The sequence below is a fragment of the Hipposideros armiger genome, unplaced genomic scaffold (assembly GCF_001890085.2).
Source record: "Hipposideros armiger isolate ML-2016 unplaced genomic scaffold, ASM189008v1 scaffold_101, whole genome shotgun sequence".
NCBI lineage: Eukaryota > Metazoa > Chordata > Mammalia > Chiroptera > Hipposideridae > Hipposideros > Hipposideros armiger.
This window is the reverse complement of record NW_017731451.1, coordinates 2,103,888-2,119,563: the sequence shown is the minus strand read 5'-3', so window position 1 is coordinate 2,119,563 and position 15,676 is coordinate 2,103,888. Positions and strand designations below refer to the sequence as shown.

Below are 15,676 nucleotides of genomic sequence, written 5' to 3'. Positions count from 1 at the left end.
ACATCAAATTGAAGGGGGACTTCATTCATATTTGCAATCTGTCCCAACTCAAACTGATGTATCTTCCGACATTGAATGACAAAACGATGAAATTCAAGGACCTTCTGCTCATAGCTTTCAGGCATCTTTTGGGCAAGTCTGGTGTGTGTACACATGCTTAATCCATTCCGTTTCATGAACCTGAAGCACCAATTGTGTCCTCCTTTGAAATCAGTTACTTCTTTTTCATCAGCAATTCTTCTTGCCTCATGCTGAACCATCTTTGTGGACACAGGAATTCCAATTGCCCTTTGCTCTTCAATCCATATCTTCAATTCCTTCTCTAAATCTGGCCATTTTGCTGACTTGCCTCTCATGACCGTCTTCTGCTGTGGCATTTTCAGTAGGGTTTCTTCTTCCCGTAGCCAGTCTCGGATTGTTTTCTCAGCTGGAGGAGGACCAAACTTACGTTCAGCAGCACGATTTCCATTCACTTTTGCAAACTGGATCACTTTTAACTTGAATTCAGCACTGTACGAAAATCTTTTCTGAGCCATTTCTGGGCAGAACATGGCAAAACGTAACCTACCGTAATTATACCAGTAACAAGCGTGAAACAATGAGCGCAAAGACAACAAGCGCGAAAAAGCGGGAAATGCAAGTAAAAAAACTACAACCACTGTATAAGATGCACCCAGTTTTTAGACCCCAAATTTTTTGAAAAAGGGTGCGTCTTATACATGGAGAAATATGATAATTGTAATACTGAGTTGGTGGCGATGAACCACCATCTTTAGCTTTTTCTAGTCTGGAAAGCTGTTGATCTGTCCTTTGATTCTAAATGATGGCTTTGCTGAGTGATCTTGGTTGTAAGTCCTTGTTTTTCATCATTTTGAATATTTCCTGCCAATTCCTTCAGCTCTGCAAAGTTTCTGTTGAGAAATCAGCTTATAGTCTTATGGGAGCTCCCTTGTAAGTAACTAACTGCTTTTCTCTTGCGCTTTTAAGGTTTTCTTTGTCTTTAACTTTTGGCATTTTAATTAAGATGTGTCTTGGTGTGGATCTCTTTGGGTTCTCTTGTTTGGGACTCTCTGTGCTTCCTGGGCTTGTATGTCTATTTCCTTGGCCAGGTTAGGAAAGTTTTCAGTCATAATTTCTTCAAATAGGTTTTCAATTCCTTGCTCTCTCTCTTCTCCTTCTGATACCCCTATGATGTGAATGTTGGTATGCTTGATGTTGTCCCAGAATCCCCTTAAGTTCCCTTAATTTTTTTGGATTTTTTCCCCTTTTTTGCTGTTCTGATTGGGTGTGTTTGCTACCTGATCTTCTAAACTGCTGATTCAGTCTTCTGCTTCATCTAATCTACTGTTGATTCCCTCTAATGTACTCTTCATTTCAGTTATTGTAGTCTTTATTTTTGCCTGGTTCTTTTTTATGTTTTCTATCTCCATTTTTCATGTTTCATATCTCTTTGTTGTAGTTCTCCCTTAGATCATTGAACATCCTTATAACCAGTGTTTGGAACTCTGCATCTGGTAGATTGCTTATCTCCATTTTGTTTAATTCTTTTTCTGGAGCTTTATTCTGTTCTTTTATTTGGGTTATGTTTCTTTGTCACCCCATTTTGGCTGCCTCTTTTTTTTTTTTCTATGTAGGGCTGCTATACCTCTTGGCCTTAGTAGAGTGGCCTTATGTAGTAGGTGTCCTGTGGGACACCGTGGTGCAATCTCCCTGGTCACCAGAGATGGGTGCTTCAGGTGTGTTTCTTGTGTGGGTTGTGTGTGCCCTCTTGTAGCTGAGACATGATTGCTCTTTGTACATCAGTCGGAGGGATTGGCCCTTAGGGTGACTGGTTATGAGGACTGGCTGTGACTACAGTGGGAAAACTAGTGTGCAAGTGTTAGGTAGAAGTATATAGAAGGAGGAGGGGGTCCATAGTGCCTATAGCTGATAAGTGGCTTTGATTAACTGCCTCCAGCCGTGTATCTGTTTTTACAACAACAGATGACAAGAGGTGGTCTGGAGCAAGATAAAGATCTGAGTCAACAGACCTCCACCCACCTTAGGAGGTCATGCCCTCCTATGGAAGAGGGTGTACCACCACTTCCCACCAAATCAATATGTAACTCCCTTACCCCACCCAGCAAATTATAAGTCCTCCTCAGAACAAGGGTCCTAGGTGTCTTTCTTGTCTCTTGCCCTCCCATGCTCTCTCTCTCTCTTTCTCTCTCTCTCTCTCTCTCTCTCTCTCTCTCTCTCTCTCTCTCTCTCTCTCTCTCCCTCCTTCCCTTCCCCTCTCCTGCTCTCTCTCCCTTTCACCCTCATGAACACACTCTCTCTCTCCCTCATCTTGGCTAGGCCCGTTCTCTTCCCTGAGAATGTATCACTAATGAACCCTGCTTGCATATTAATCAGCTTGCTGACCTTTGATTCTTCACTGCATTGGCAAGAAGAACTGAGACTCCCATAATGCAGGGACTGACCCTACAGAACAGGATTCACTTTAGTGAGGTTCTGATGCCTGTCCAGACTGCCCTTTGGGTGTGTTATCATTGGAAGTGGCTGGGTGATGCTCCAACCCAGTCCAAAGCTGGCCACTGGGCCTGCCAGCACTGGGGCCTCCTGCAAGGAGACCTGCTGCAGGCTAAGTTCAGCAACAGCCTGTGCCCTGCCCGGGGTCACTTGGCATGAGCCACAAAGCAATCCAGAAATGGCCACTGCCCATGCTGTGCTTGAAAGTACCTTAAGAGGCTAAGCCATGAACCAAGGCTGGCTGTTGCTAGTGCTGGGCTTAGGGCTACTCAGGCAGAGATACGGGCCACATTGAAGCCAGATGCTGCTTTTTTGGGTTTTGTGAACCTTTGAGAGATTTTAGGAAAGTCCACAGCGTGAGCCAAGGCAAGCTGTTTACATGGAAAAGCCACTGGAAGGGGCTTGAGTGTGCCCAAAAGTTGGGTGGGGCATGGTCTCAGGGAATCACCAAGGCGGGCAGGCAAAAGGTGATAGCCATTTTGATAGAGACTCAGATATGGCATTTGCTTGCAGCTGCACACAAGGAGGGGGAGGGCTCAACAAAGAAACATGGCTTCCTCTAGCTTCTCTGTCTGGGAGAAAGCTGCCCCTCCAGCCCTTACCCTGAAGATAGACAACTCAGTTCCTCCCCGTATGTCCCTGGTGCCTTTTGAGCTGCTACCCTAGGGCTGGAGCTCAGAGCAAGAGAGTCCATCAGTGAGTAAGTTAATGCATGGTCTTTTTAAGAGGAGCCCCTGAAAGTGCAGCCCCATTCCATCTCACTCAGCCACGATCTGTGCTGGTTTTTCACAACCAGAAGTAATGGGGATTTCTCTCCCTGCCACTAAAACCCTGGGCTGGGGAGGAATTGGGACTCCTCACTCCACAGTTGAGATATCCCTCTCAATTGTTAATGGTCAAAATCAGGTGTGGGACCATCTTGTTTCATGTCTCTGCCCTTGAGATAGTTTCTTCCGTATGTTCGAATTTGTAGGGCTTGGTTCAGCTAGAATTCAGGTGATTCTCAATAATGGTTGTTTTGTGGTTTAGTTGTAACTGATGTGAGCACAGTGTTTACCTAAGAGAAGGTGAGCACAGTGTTTACCTATTCTGCCATCTCGACTGGAAATCTCAAGGCTCATGTACTTTTGATGTGTGGAGATGACCTACTTTCCTTCCAGCCCTAAAGATCTCTTTGCATGCATTGATATGCAGGAAGCTTTTGCTGTGGCTGAAGGAGTAAGGAGGAAATGGAAGAGATGGAGGAGATGGAGGTGTGGCGGGAATGGCGTAGCACCTTCCTGAGTTATCCTTTGGAGACTGGGGTTCCTCAGTGTATCGTCAAGACCCAGATTGCAAGGGGCAGTGCTGAGAGTCAGAGAGGACCACTATCTCCATTTTTGCTTGTAGCCTAGCACCATACTGACTTTAGCATGGTTACTTTGTGAACATGGAAGAGTGTAGTCTTGACATAGTCTTTGGCACTTTCATTCAGTGGCCAAAGTGAGGCCCCTTTAAACAGTGGTTATTTGTGAACACAAATGCATGAGCATCCTTTAAAGGGATTCCCAGAAGTAGGGGGTGGGAGAGGGCTGTAAAGTTTCCCAAAAGGGTACTAGAGGACTTGGATATTGAGGTTGGGACAAAACCAATAATTTCAGGATAATGTAAATTGTTAAGATTTGGGTCACATTAGATTCATGTATAGGTAATTTGCATACAGAGATATTTTCAAGTTCAAGGGGCATCATTACTGTAATTTTTATCATTGTGGGGACCTACAATAAAAACCTTTGTTCTATTTAAGGCCAAACATTACTTTCTTGATAGAAGGCTTTCTAAGACAAAGATTTTAAAAAATCCTTCTAAGACTCAATCATGTACTAAGGGCTTGAAGGATGCTTGAGAAATCCGTAAGACCAACTCTGGGCGTTAGTTTTGAAAAATTTCGGTAGGTTCTTCCAACATCATAACTGTTGTAGTCAGAAGAACTTTATTTTCAGTAAGAAACAATGAAAACAGCTAGGTGAATGTTCCAGGAGCTTTATCGTCAACCTTCTGCTTTGGCAGTATGTTCTTGTGGTACAGGAGCCTTTTCTACTGAAATGTTACCTTCAAGCTTGCATTATTTCTTCCCTATGAAAGCCTGCATTTAACTTATATCAAAAGTGGGAAAACTGTGTAACAAAATGATCATTAACTCTGTCTGGGCTATGGGAGAAACTAATCTTGGTGAAAATATTTCCTCAACAATTGAGACACTTTTGGCAAGTTCCAACTATGATACCAAAATGAAATAATGATGAATTTTTCACAAAGATTTCTTTCTTGGTATCTCCTTTGAAACTTAAGGAATCTCATTGCTCACCAAATGCTTGTGGTTGTATTATTATACACCATTGCATGGGAATGAAGGACACAATTTTCACATGCATTTCAAAGTAGTTGAATCTTTCCAGGGTCCAGCTAAAGTAATTCACAGTTTTAGAAGCTTAATCTCTTAAGAGCTCCAAGGTCAAAAGAGATTATCAGAGTTATTTTAAACTTTATTTTTGTAGAAAATGAGAATTGTTTTTGAAAAGTACTTCAAAAGTTCATAATGTTCATAATCTGTCTGGAATTTTATTTTAGTGTATGATATAAGGTGAGGGTCAAAAGTGATTTTTTTCTCCCTGCCAAACTGCAAAATTGCTTTCTCAGCACAATTCCCCTTCTTTCCTTTTAATATTTAATGCATCCTTTATCTAACATTTAAGTTTTATATTCTATATAATAAAGCTTATTTCTGGATGCTCTATAGCTCTTAGCCATAAAATGTTAAAGCAAACAACTTAACGACTATCCTAATTGAAACATATGTCAACCATATTAACCAGCAGTGAATACAATGCAAGTTCCCCATAAACAGTTTTTCAAGGAGACCAATCAAAACAGGAAGAAACAGTAGAGACTGAGTATATTAATTTTCTCCACAGGTCTTCCCTTGAGTTATTTTAAGGTACTTGGGTCACTGCATTTCTCCTGGGCTGTGTTAAGCTTCAGTTGTTTGTGACTAGCTAGGCTCACACCAGATAAATCCTTTCTCTGAAGGCAGTCCCAGAAACTGAATTACATACCCTTTCAGCTAATTCATCCACGTCTGACAGAAGGCCTTTCATCGTGTTCTCAGCATTGTTGATTTGTATCTTTCTTAGTATATACTGGTTTTCTCTTTCTGACAATTTTGTCTGTGGAAAAAAATGATTTGAAAATAATCAGTAGATGTACACACCAGGTTTGTAAAAATATACATAAAACTCTTCCAGTGTAAGAGGACTCATAGTAAAATGTGAGCCTCTGTTCCCAAAATAGCGAGGTCCACAGGCTGCTGCAGGCTGGTGTAAAGGCTGGGGCATTTGTTTTGAAAAATGCCCCAGCATTTTTCAGAGGGTTCCACCGGCCCTAGGGGCTGAAATCCTGTGAGCTCTGCTCATCAAGCAGAGACCTTGGCCTGGGTGTGCTGTCCCTGGGGAAAGGGTACCTTTGCACAAAGGCACCGTATAGACTGATGGGGGCTTTGGGTGTCTGAGTTTTAAAATGTCAATTTTGGAAGGCCTTGAAGAAATATTCAACCCACCCAGATCAATGCAAATGGAGTTTAGAAATTTATTTTCCTCATTTTATTTTTTTTTGGTATAAGGAGAGCAATTCTCTTTATTTCAGACCATTTTCTCCTTTCTTTTTGATTTTTGAGGAGTTTGGGCCAAAGGTGGCTTTACTTGGATTACCTTGGAGTAAACCCTTCAATCTTGGCTCTGCCTTCCTGTCAGCTACAATTATACCTATCTTAAAATTGTGCTATTAGGGAAAGAGGATTTGAGTGGTACTGAGAGGTCTGAGTCGGGGTGACTTCTCTGAGAATTAATGCCTTCAGGCGTCCAAGATGATGCATTTGGACACGAACGATTTCTAAGTTTGGAGTAGAATGCTCATTAGAATTCCATGCAGCTCTATAATTTTGTGATGTTTGTTTTGTTTTGCACTTTGCATATTTAGCCAATATATGTGTATATCATTTGTACCTCCAAAAAGTAGAGTAATGAGCACTTACTATATACATACTATTATATCTGCTCTACATGTATCACTGAATTCTTTCAACAACTGATTACATGGTACAATAATTATCCTCAATTTCAGATGAGGAAAATGAAGAATAAAGAGGTTAAAATAACTTACCCAAAGTCACCTAAAATAACTTACATTGTAAGTGTCAGAACTAGGATTTGAATGCAAGAAACCTGGAGTCAAAGTTTGTCCTCTTCACTATTATGCTAAATTGATTAGCAAAGTAAATAAAGTGTGCTGGTATTAATTCTAATGTCCTTTCAGGTAATTATTATTGGTTTTAAAAATACCTGTTGGTTGTGATAGAAGCCCATAATTTAGAGGGAAGAAAAAAAACGCTTCTTAAAGCTTAGATACATAAGCACTGTTATAGTCTACTGTTTTTGACTGTTGCCTGCCTTTAACTTGTTTATTAGATATTAACCACTAAACCTATGAGGAGAAACAGAACATGTGAGTATATTGTGTGCTTGAGTGTGTGTGTGTGTGGGAAAATGAGAAAAAATATGACAGTGAGAAGGAAAGTTAAGGGTAGAAGTGAGAGGGAGAGAAGGAGAGTGAGGGGAGAGGTTTGTAGAGAAACTACTGAAAACATTGCAAATTGAAGCTAAGGTAATGGTAAGTTTGTGGTAATTACTTGAATAATAAATGTACAGCTTCACCAAGGATATGAGTGTTTCGTTTCCCTCAAAAGTTTTGTACAGGGCCGGCCGAGTGGCACGATGGTTAAGAACTCGCTTGGGATGCCAGAGGGCCCCGGTTCGGATCCCACATATGAGGGCCAGTGACACTGCCCTCCACAGCTAAGATGCTGAACAACAGCTCAACCTGGAGCTGGGCTGCTGTGAGTCGCCGGCGACAGCGTAGGCTGCACTCCCTGTGGCAGTGGGTTGCCATGGGCTACCGTATGTAGCCAGCAGCCAGCGTGAACGGCCAGCAGCCGCAGTGAGCGGCCGTCCAGAAGCCGGCGACTGATCTGCCTCACCAGAGAAGAGCGCAATGATGGTGCCAACTTGGGCCAGTGAAGCAACATTCTCCACAACTAGATTGAAGAACAAAACGACAGCAACTTGTCTGTTCCCCTTCCCCCAATTCCCCAGCACTGTTCCCATCCCCCCAATTCCCCAATAAAAATCTTAAAAAAAAAAAAAGTTTTGTACATAGACACTAGTTTTTTAGTAATTTTCTTTTCCATATTAACCTCTTTTATATGAGTAGATGGCAGCTCTTGGTTTAGGCTGAAGGTCATGGTTCCAATCAACTTTTCATAATTTCTTAGGTCTAACAATCTGTAATATAGCTATGGGACTCAGATACCAAAAGGGATAGGAGTTACTAGAAGCGACCCTGTGAAACCAGAATGAAATCATGCAGAAGGCATAAAATTCCTGCATACTTTGAGGAGGTAGATGGTGGAGTTCATTTCATTCACGTGCCTATGAGCAGCGGCACCAGAGGACACGCTTAACAGACCCGATTTGCTTTCCTCAATGGAGAGCGCCGCTAACCGAAGGTCATCAGTCAGATCCCAGATGCATTTATCACAGCCTGGAGAAAAAACAGGCATGTCATTTCTTCAAAATCAAAAGTTGGCTGGGAAGCATGCTGCCTTAAGTAGATCATTATGTGTGTTTCTTTAATTAATACTATTTTTAGTTTTGTTTCTTGAGGATCTGCTCTGGGTCACAGAACTAGTCCTCACTCTCAAAGTGGACTATCACTTAGGATGAACCAAACTGTATATCAAGCACTATCCATACTTAAAACACAACAAAAAGCCAACAACACATGCAACAGGGAAAGTAGGTTAATGTGAACACTAGGCCCTGAATTGAGAAAGAAAGAAATTATAGAAAGGCAAGCCATCTGAGATGGGTGAGTAAGGAGAAGTCTTGTCCACTTTCCTTTAGAGGTGGACAGCCCTCAGAGAGGACTTTCTTCATGTTAGGCTTTGGGCTTTGGCTTGGTGCCTGCTGGTGAAGACAGCTATTTGCTAGGCACCCCTCCTTTCCTATTAGCTTTTCTCACTTGACGCAGGTTCTAGCACCATGCGTTTGCCTCATCCCAGGGGTGGCTCAGCCTTTCCCCATGCATGGCCTGACCTCCTGTCTGGGTGAACGCTTCAGCAGAAGGAGGTCTGTAGGACATCACTGTGAATATTGCTCCCTGATATCTGATGAACCTGGACACGTGGTGAGGTAGGTCGCGGTTTCTCATTGCTCCCTGTGTTTCATATTTGAGTTCCTCTGACAACTATAATCACCCCCCCCCCCAGGGACCCAGCACCCTCCTGGGGCACACTCACAAGGACGCCCTTTGAAACTTTCCTGTTCTCAATCTCTTTCTCTCAGACTGCTCTCTTCTAGAGGACTGATAAATGGAGACTACGGTGTTAATGGTTGTTAATATGTTAATTTGTTACTTGAAGGTTAATATGATCTTACTCATATGCTCTCTCAAAGGGATGATTTCCCAGCCTCCACATCAGCTGGTGGGGAAGATGCATACGGCTAGGCAGGCATCTTGATGTCCTTAAAGTGACCTTGCTTAGAGGACCACCTATGCTATCAGTGGGTAAACTTTGCCTGGCTTGTGCTTGACATTCTGTGCCATCTTCTAAGATGTGATTCATTGGTAATATTAATAATCTTGTTCCCAGAAGGACTGAGAGGTCAAGGTACTTTTATTTGGGGGAGGGGATACCTAATGTTAAAATAGTCTTTGAACCACTCTATTTAATGGTAAATATTACTTACTTTCTTGAGAGAAGGCTTTCTAAGGCAAAGCTTTCCTTAAATCCTTCTAAGAATCAATCATGAACTAACTATTCTAGACCAAGGGCTTGGAGGATGCTTGAAAAGTCATTAAGACTAGCTCTGGGCTTTTGTTTTGAAATGTTTCAGCATGTCCTTGCACCATCAGGACTGCTCATGATTTGATTGACCGGAGTGACAGAGAAATTCTGGAAGTAAAGATGGCAGCTCCTTTTCATAAGGCCTAAATATTTTATTTCTGGTGCCCCTTCAGATTTGGAGTGAGTTGGGAAAAGCTGCTTAAGTCTCTTGGTATCTCAGTTTTCCCAGTGTCTGTATATCATATTATGTGAGGACCTGAAGAGAAAAAGGAGCTAAAATGAATTCAGTCACTGGGAATTGTGTTTCTGAATTTGCCTTTACCTCTTAGGTAAGATGCTAAACTTAAAGACTTGATAAAATAAGTTTTCTAAAATAAATGTGTTTAAATGTAAATCACTCGTTTGCCAATTGGAATGAAGTAGACCACTGAGTATCTTTTGTTCAGGGTTCATTTGGCTGAGGCACAGACAGGGTTAAAGCCAAGGATGGAACTCAGGCAGTTTCTAGAGAGAGGAGGGTATTGCATAACTCTTAATCCTACACCTGCAGCACATTAGAGAGAGTGGGGTTAGTCAATCATGTACTGTTATTTTTACTTATGGTTGGGCAGTCCATGCCTGTGGGGGGTTCAAAACCTTCTTCCAAGCATTCTCCGGTTACACTGTCACATGGGCCTCCCCCACAATTGCACACTGTGGGAAACAAAAACAAGAGATTAAGGATTCATTTCTTAATGCTTACAATATGGCAATGTTGTCATGGTTTCTAGAAATATTAGCTATCAGTATATAATTCCTCAGTGTGGATTGCTTATATTCTTCCTTAAGGCTGCATGGAATCTATAATACAGAGATTATGCCCCTCACCCAATTAAGCCCCAGCTCAGTGAGATTTTCAAAGGTGACCGTAGGGCAAAAGTAAATTTAAAACCTGTAGGGCTGCTCTCCCAATTTTTTTGGATTCTGACCTGACTGTGCAACTGCTTCAGTCCAGAAAAAGCCCATGGAGCCCATTATTCCACTGGAATCTGACAGCTATCCTTTCATTGTGGACTGATTCTCCAGTTTAATCCAACTCTCGGGATGACCACTGCCAGGTGTGAGAGAGGAGCAGCCCAGCAAAGAGAGAGTGAGAAGGCCCAAGAGCAAATCTTGGCTTCCACAGTGTTGACCCTTGGCAAGGCTGATTCTAAACCTCCAAATGGTAGCTATCAGTGGGATGGCTAGGAATAATGTCGTGGAAAGGATTAGGAACATATTTACATGAATTTAGAAGATTTGAGAGCCTGTTATTCATTTACTGATGATTTTCAAGAAAGCCTTTTGGAAAAAAACAAAAGCAAAACACCCATCTCATCAGAGGGTTCATTTTCCATTGAGTTTTGGAGTGGAAATTTGTAATTAAAAAGGAATTCCTAAGCTACCTAAGCTAGCAATAAGCTGCAATAGAATTGTGAAAATAGAATTGTGTAACTATCTTTACAGAAAAAGCATAAAAAATTAGCTTCCAGGGGAACATGCATTTATTACATTTCAGCAGTTTAATGTTCCACAAAATGTAGATTTATTAAACAATTCAGCAAGATCATGCTCTATTGCTTCTAACAGGTTCCTTTCTAAGAGTGATGTGCATCTATGTAGTTTAAAATAAGTTTAATAAATATTTTGAGAATCAAGGTTTTGAGTTTTGCCAGCACTCTTTCTGATGCCTGCTTTCTTTCTTCAATCTGAGTGGACATGAAGCTCTTCTCTTCCTTCTGTCATTTTCGGTGTTATGCCTCTGTGGACTTTGCTTTCTTGTAGACGTGCTTACTTTTATTGTGACTTCTGCAGATCATGCGTGTTTCCTTCTCAAGCTTAAATTTTTTACTTAAAATCTTTTCAAGTGAGAATCTCTTTTAGTGAGGGCGTTTCCAATAGGAGTGTGCCACACGAGCACAACACCTCTTCCTCACCTTTTTCCCCCTCAAAGTCACAAAAGAGCAAGAAATATTTAGTCTCAGCCTTCCTTTATTTTTAGAGGAAACCAACTTAACTTCTGAAAAGCTTCACTCTATGTGGAAAATGTTTTAGAGAAATTATGAATGAAATGTGTGCATTTTGGTCTAAGAGCAGTCTAACCAGGAAGATTTCGTATACTTTCCCTGAGATACTTACTCTGACAATTTGAGGAAGCTGGGGGATGATTAAACTCGACCCTTGGCTTGCTCACCTATTTCACTGAAATGTCAGCTTCACCAAATATAACTGAAAAAATGGGACTTAGCTTCTGAAATAAGAAAACGAATGTGAACCATACAAGTTTTATTCAGCTGGCAACCCATGGAAGTCTGATTTACTTCTTTGACCAAAATTGGAAGGATATAAGATGATAAGTCAAAAGTTCATTTGTGTCAGTGTCTCATGCCTCATTATACCCAGAGCTAAGTTACATTAGTAGCCTTGATGATGATATCTACCCCTGGTGAGTTTGGAATGCACGTTTCTAAGAATGTATTGTACATTGCCCTGGAAAAATGACAAGGGAGCGCTTGTAATATTTCCCCAGTATAAATCACCTAAATTCAGTATACATATTGGCCAGGTAGCTGTCTTAGGATTTACAGTACTGTACCTGCACAGTTCTTGGCTATCCTGGCATCCCCATAGTAGCCGGGGGCGCAGCGTTCACACCTGAATCCAGTGGTGTTGCGTAAGCAATTCCTACACTGGCCAGTGACCTCATCACAATCTTCAAAGATCAGGTTGGGATCTGAATTTCCACTGCAGTCACATTTCTTACAGGTGTTTCCAATTAGCAAGGGGTTTCCATAGTAACCAGGAGCACATCTGAAGGGTAATCACATGTTAAAAATTTAGCAGCCATAGATTTTCTTCCTTTTTATCTTCTTTCCCACCTAGAAAAAACGTAGTGAATATTTGTGTGTTGCTCTCCCAGAATTCATTCACATTTCCCATCTTCCTAATAGGACTAGACTTGGTTTTATGGAGCCACCCCTATCCATTGTGTTACAGCCCGTTCAGTTTGGCAAGACCCCCAAATGCAGAAGTGTCTGGATATGACTAGTGTGTGGGCATTTTTGGTCATCTCAATAACTGGAATGTAGGTATATGATGGGTGGTGCTAGATATGTTAAATACACTGCAATGAGACGCACCACTAGGGCACAGCTAAGAATTGTCCTGGCCAAAATGTTAATATAACCTTTGTTGAGAAACATTGGCATAACTCACCATCAGCCTTGAATTGTTCCAATAACTTAAACCTGAGCCAATCAGTGCCTGGCATGTCCTGGTAAAATGGATTGGCTCTGGAGTGATTCAATCAGAGTGTAGCTCAAGGTTCTTTTGTGAGGGTTATGGGAAGACATGTTCTCTATCTGCAGGTGAATGAAGAGGCAGGTAGTGCTCTTAGCTCTGGCAGCCATCTTGTGACAGAGGGAAGGCAGAATGGAGACAAAGCAAAGGGCAGAGCTGAGAGTTCCACGGATAAAAAGAGCTGGAGCCCAGATGGCCATTCTTTTGGATGTTTTAGATATGTGAGCCTCCAGAGGCCAGGCATCTAGTTGCATTTGTTGTGGGGGCAGAGCTGGTGCCTATGGTCTTGCTGGCTAGGCCCTAAATGAGAGAGCCTAGCCCTGTTAGAGAATGGAGATTGAAATCTATCCAACCTTTGTTGCCCCTGCCAAGATGTGCACTCTGGGTGGGGCTGCCTCTGCTCAGAGGAAGAAATGCCTTTCTCTATTTTTCCCAAAGGTGTCCTGAGGGCCAGCAGAGGCCCTGCTGTGAGTGGTGGGACTGCAGGCCCCATCTAAGGGGGCAGCTGCTACTCTGCTTCTGTCAGATTGTATTGCCAGATTGTAGCCTTGAGGGAATGAAGGACCTGTGTTGCCAGATCCTCCTATTTTTAAAGAAATAAGTTGAAATTTGCATTTTATGTGAAATTTCAATTTTTTTAAAAGACATTTTATTGGGGAACAGTGTGTTTTTCCAGGACCCATCAGCTCCAAGTCAAGTAGTTGTCTTCAATCTAGTTGTGGAGGGCACAGCTCCTTGGCCCATATGGGGATCAAACCAGCAACCTTGGTCTTATGAGCCTGCACTCTAACTACCTGAGCAAACCGGCTGTTGCAGTGAAATCTCAATTTTTAAAGGTTGGCTCAAACTTTGTAAGAATACCGTATGAGCCAAACTGCACATGTTTGCTGGCTGGCTATGGCCTCCTTTCTGCTGATCCTAAACTAGTGTTGAAGACTGGCTTACTGGAGATGGGAGTGGCTGGGAAGAATGTGCAATCACACTATCATGGGACTGAAGGGCAGGCACAGGAGTTATTTCTGACATGAGAGAGAAAAAGAAAGAACTAGGGAAGGTTTTTGCGTGTGATGAAAGCAGTGGCGAAGGAAGCCAGCCTTAGCTTCAGAGCACAGGACGCACTGCAGGCTGGAGCAGGGAGACCGGGGTGGAGTGTGGGTGGCCTGGGCGAGGGCGCTGGCCTTGGGAATGGAAAGGAAGGGAGGAATTTCCAAGGAAATGAGTAAGACATGGCCAGAGTAATGAAACACTATATTTTGAAAAAGCTTCCATGTGGAGTATTAAAATAATAATTCAGAACATTTGAGAAATAGAGAAATGAAAAACACATCACACCTGTACTCCTACAACCCTAACAAAATCCTTGTTTAACATTTTGCATATGATCTTCCAGCCTTTATTCCTATGTCTCAGTTTTTTGCTGTAGTTGTAATGATGGTGTATGCTCAGTGTTTACACACTTTGACTTGCCTTGTATCTCATTTAGGTGAGTTTATTTAGTTACCACGGACCCTGGAAAGTAGGCCATATAGGCCTGGCATTCTGAGGTTGAGAGGCCACTGGTTTTCCAGTCTCACATAGCTGGGAAGTCACAGCGCAAGACTCAGACCTCCTGACCCTCATGTTCTTTCCTTCACTCCACCCTGGACCACATTGCTGCTGCTATAAATGAATGAGTGAATTCATCCAACAGAGGGACAATTCATGTCTATTTTATGTAAGGCACAGAGAAACAGGAAGAGGAAAAACACGTACCCCATGCCCTGAAAGTACAGGAAACGAATTAAGCATAATTATGTATAATATGAACTCTAGGAATCAAGGTCTATAAAGATAAGAACCTACAAAGAGACACCCCCAAGAGGAAGTGTTCCATGAATTTTTTATTCATATTCATTTCTTTGCACCTTTGATTTACTGGCCCCTGAGCCATCATAAATCATTCCCCTTGGAACACGTGGCTGGATTGAATTTCTAACCTCTGCTGCAGTTCACCAGACAGAGACTGTTACACTCTTAGGCTCATTGAAATAGGGCTCAGATCTGCAATGTGTAGCTAGGAACCCGGAGATCCAGTAATAAAGGGACTTGCCCAAGCTTGCAGAAGCCAGATGCCAGTTACTTTCTTTTCTGTTTATTTCCACTGTATTTGTTTGCCCCACTGTATTAGGTTGTCCCCTGGTCTTCCACAAGAGAAAAACCAAATTCTCTATTCTGCAGTCAGGATCCCAATCACAGTGGAAAGCTACTTTGAGTTTCAAGAACATCTTTTGGTAGTAGGTTCAGAGGCAACTCTGAAATCATTGTCCAAACTTTAAACCTATAGACTTTATAGAATGAGCATGCAAAGATTTCTTACTCATAGTCCCCTACAACTTTCTACTTTTCTAAATAAGGAAACTAGTGCATGGAAAAGCTAAACTATTTGTTCATTGCTACAGGGCTCAAACCAATTATGAGACTCCAAGTTTAATGTACTTTCCACTCTACAAGTCAGACATTAATTGATTACCTAATCAATTAGTGATGATAATAGTTAAATAATCAAATGCTATCAATGCACTCAATTCCTGCCCTCAAAGAAGAAATAAGAAAGGATATAAAAGGACCAGTAGTTGGATTTAGGGTCAGCATTGGAGCTCTGGTACCCAGTAGCTTGGTCCTTTTTTTTTTTTTTATTCCATAATCTCACTTCTAGTTTTATTAGTGACTTGATTCATGCAGGCGAAATAGAGTTAATAAATTTACAGTGTAAATGAAAGAACCATGGCATATGAATTTTGTCATTTTATTTAGTGACCATATTATTTGGGCAAAATTGATTTAAAAAAAGATGTTTTGTGGAAATCAGACTAAATTTTTACTAAGTATTGTATTTGGAAATTTTAGAGCTTTTCTTGCTCTCCCTTT

The 15,676-nt window shown here is 41.8% G+C and overlaps 1 protein-coding gene across 4 annotated transcripts in view; it reads right to left on the bottom strand.

Annotated features, from left to right (window-relative positions):
- Positions 1-15,676, bottom strand: part of LAMA4 (laminin subunit alpha 4) — a 138,141-nt gene that overhangs the window by 65,069 nt on the left and 57,396 nt on the right. For 2 of the 4 annotated variants that reach the window (XM_019646365.1, XM_019646364.1), the window contains exons 6-9: positions 12,066-12,280; positions 10,049-10,144; positions 7,994-8,145; positions 5,607-5,717 (exon numbers count right to left, since the gene is read on the bottom strand). In XM_019646365.1, the coding sequence (XP_019501910.1) occupies positions 5,607-5,717; positions 7,994-8,145; positions 10,049-10,144; positions 12,066-12,280 (574 nt within the window). The remainder of the gene's footprint in view (positions 1-5,606; positions 5,718-7,993; positions 8,146-10,048; positions 10,145-12,065; positions 12,281-15,676) is intronic. The other 2 variants (XM_019646366.1, XM_019646367.1) reach the window with 2 other exon arrangements.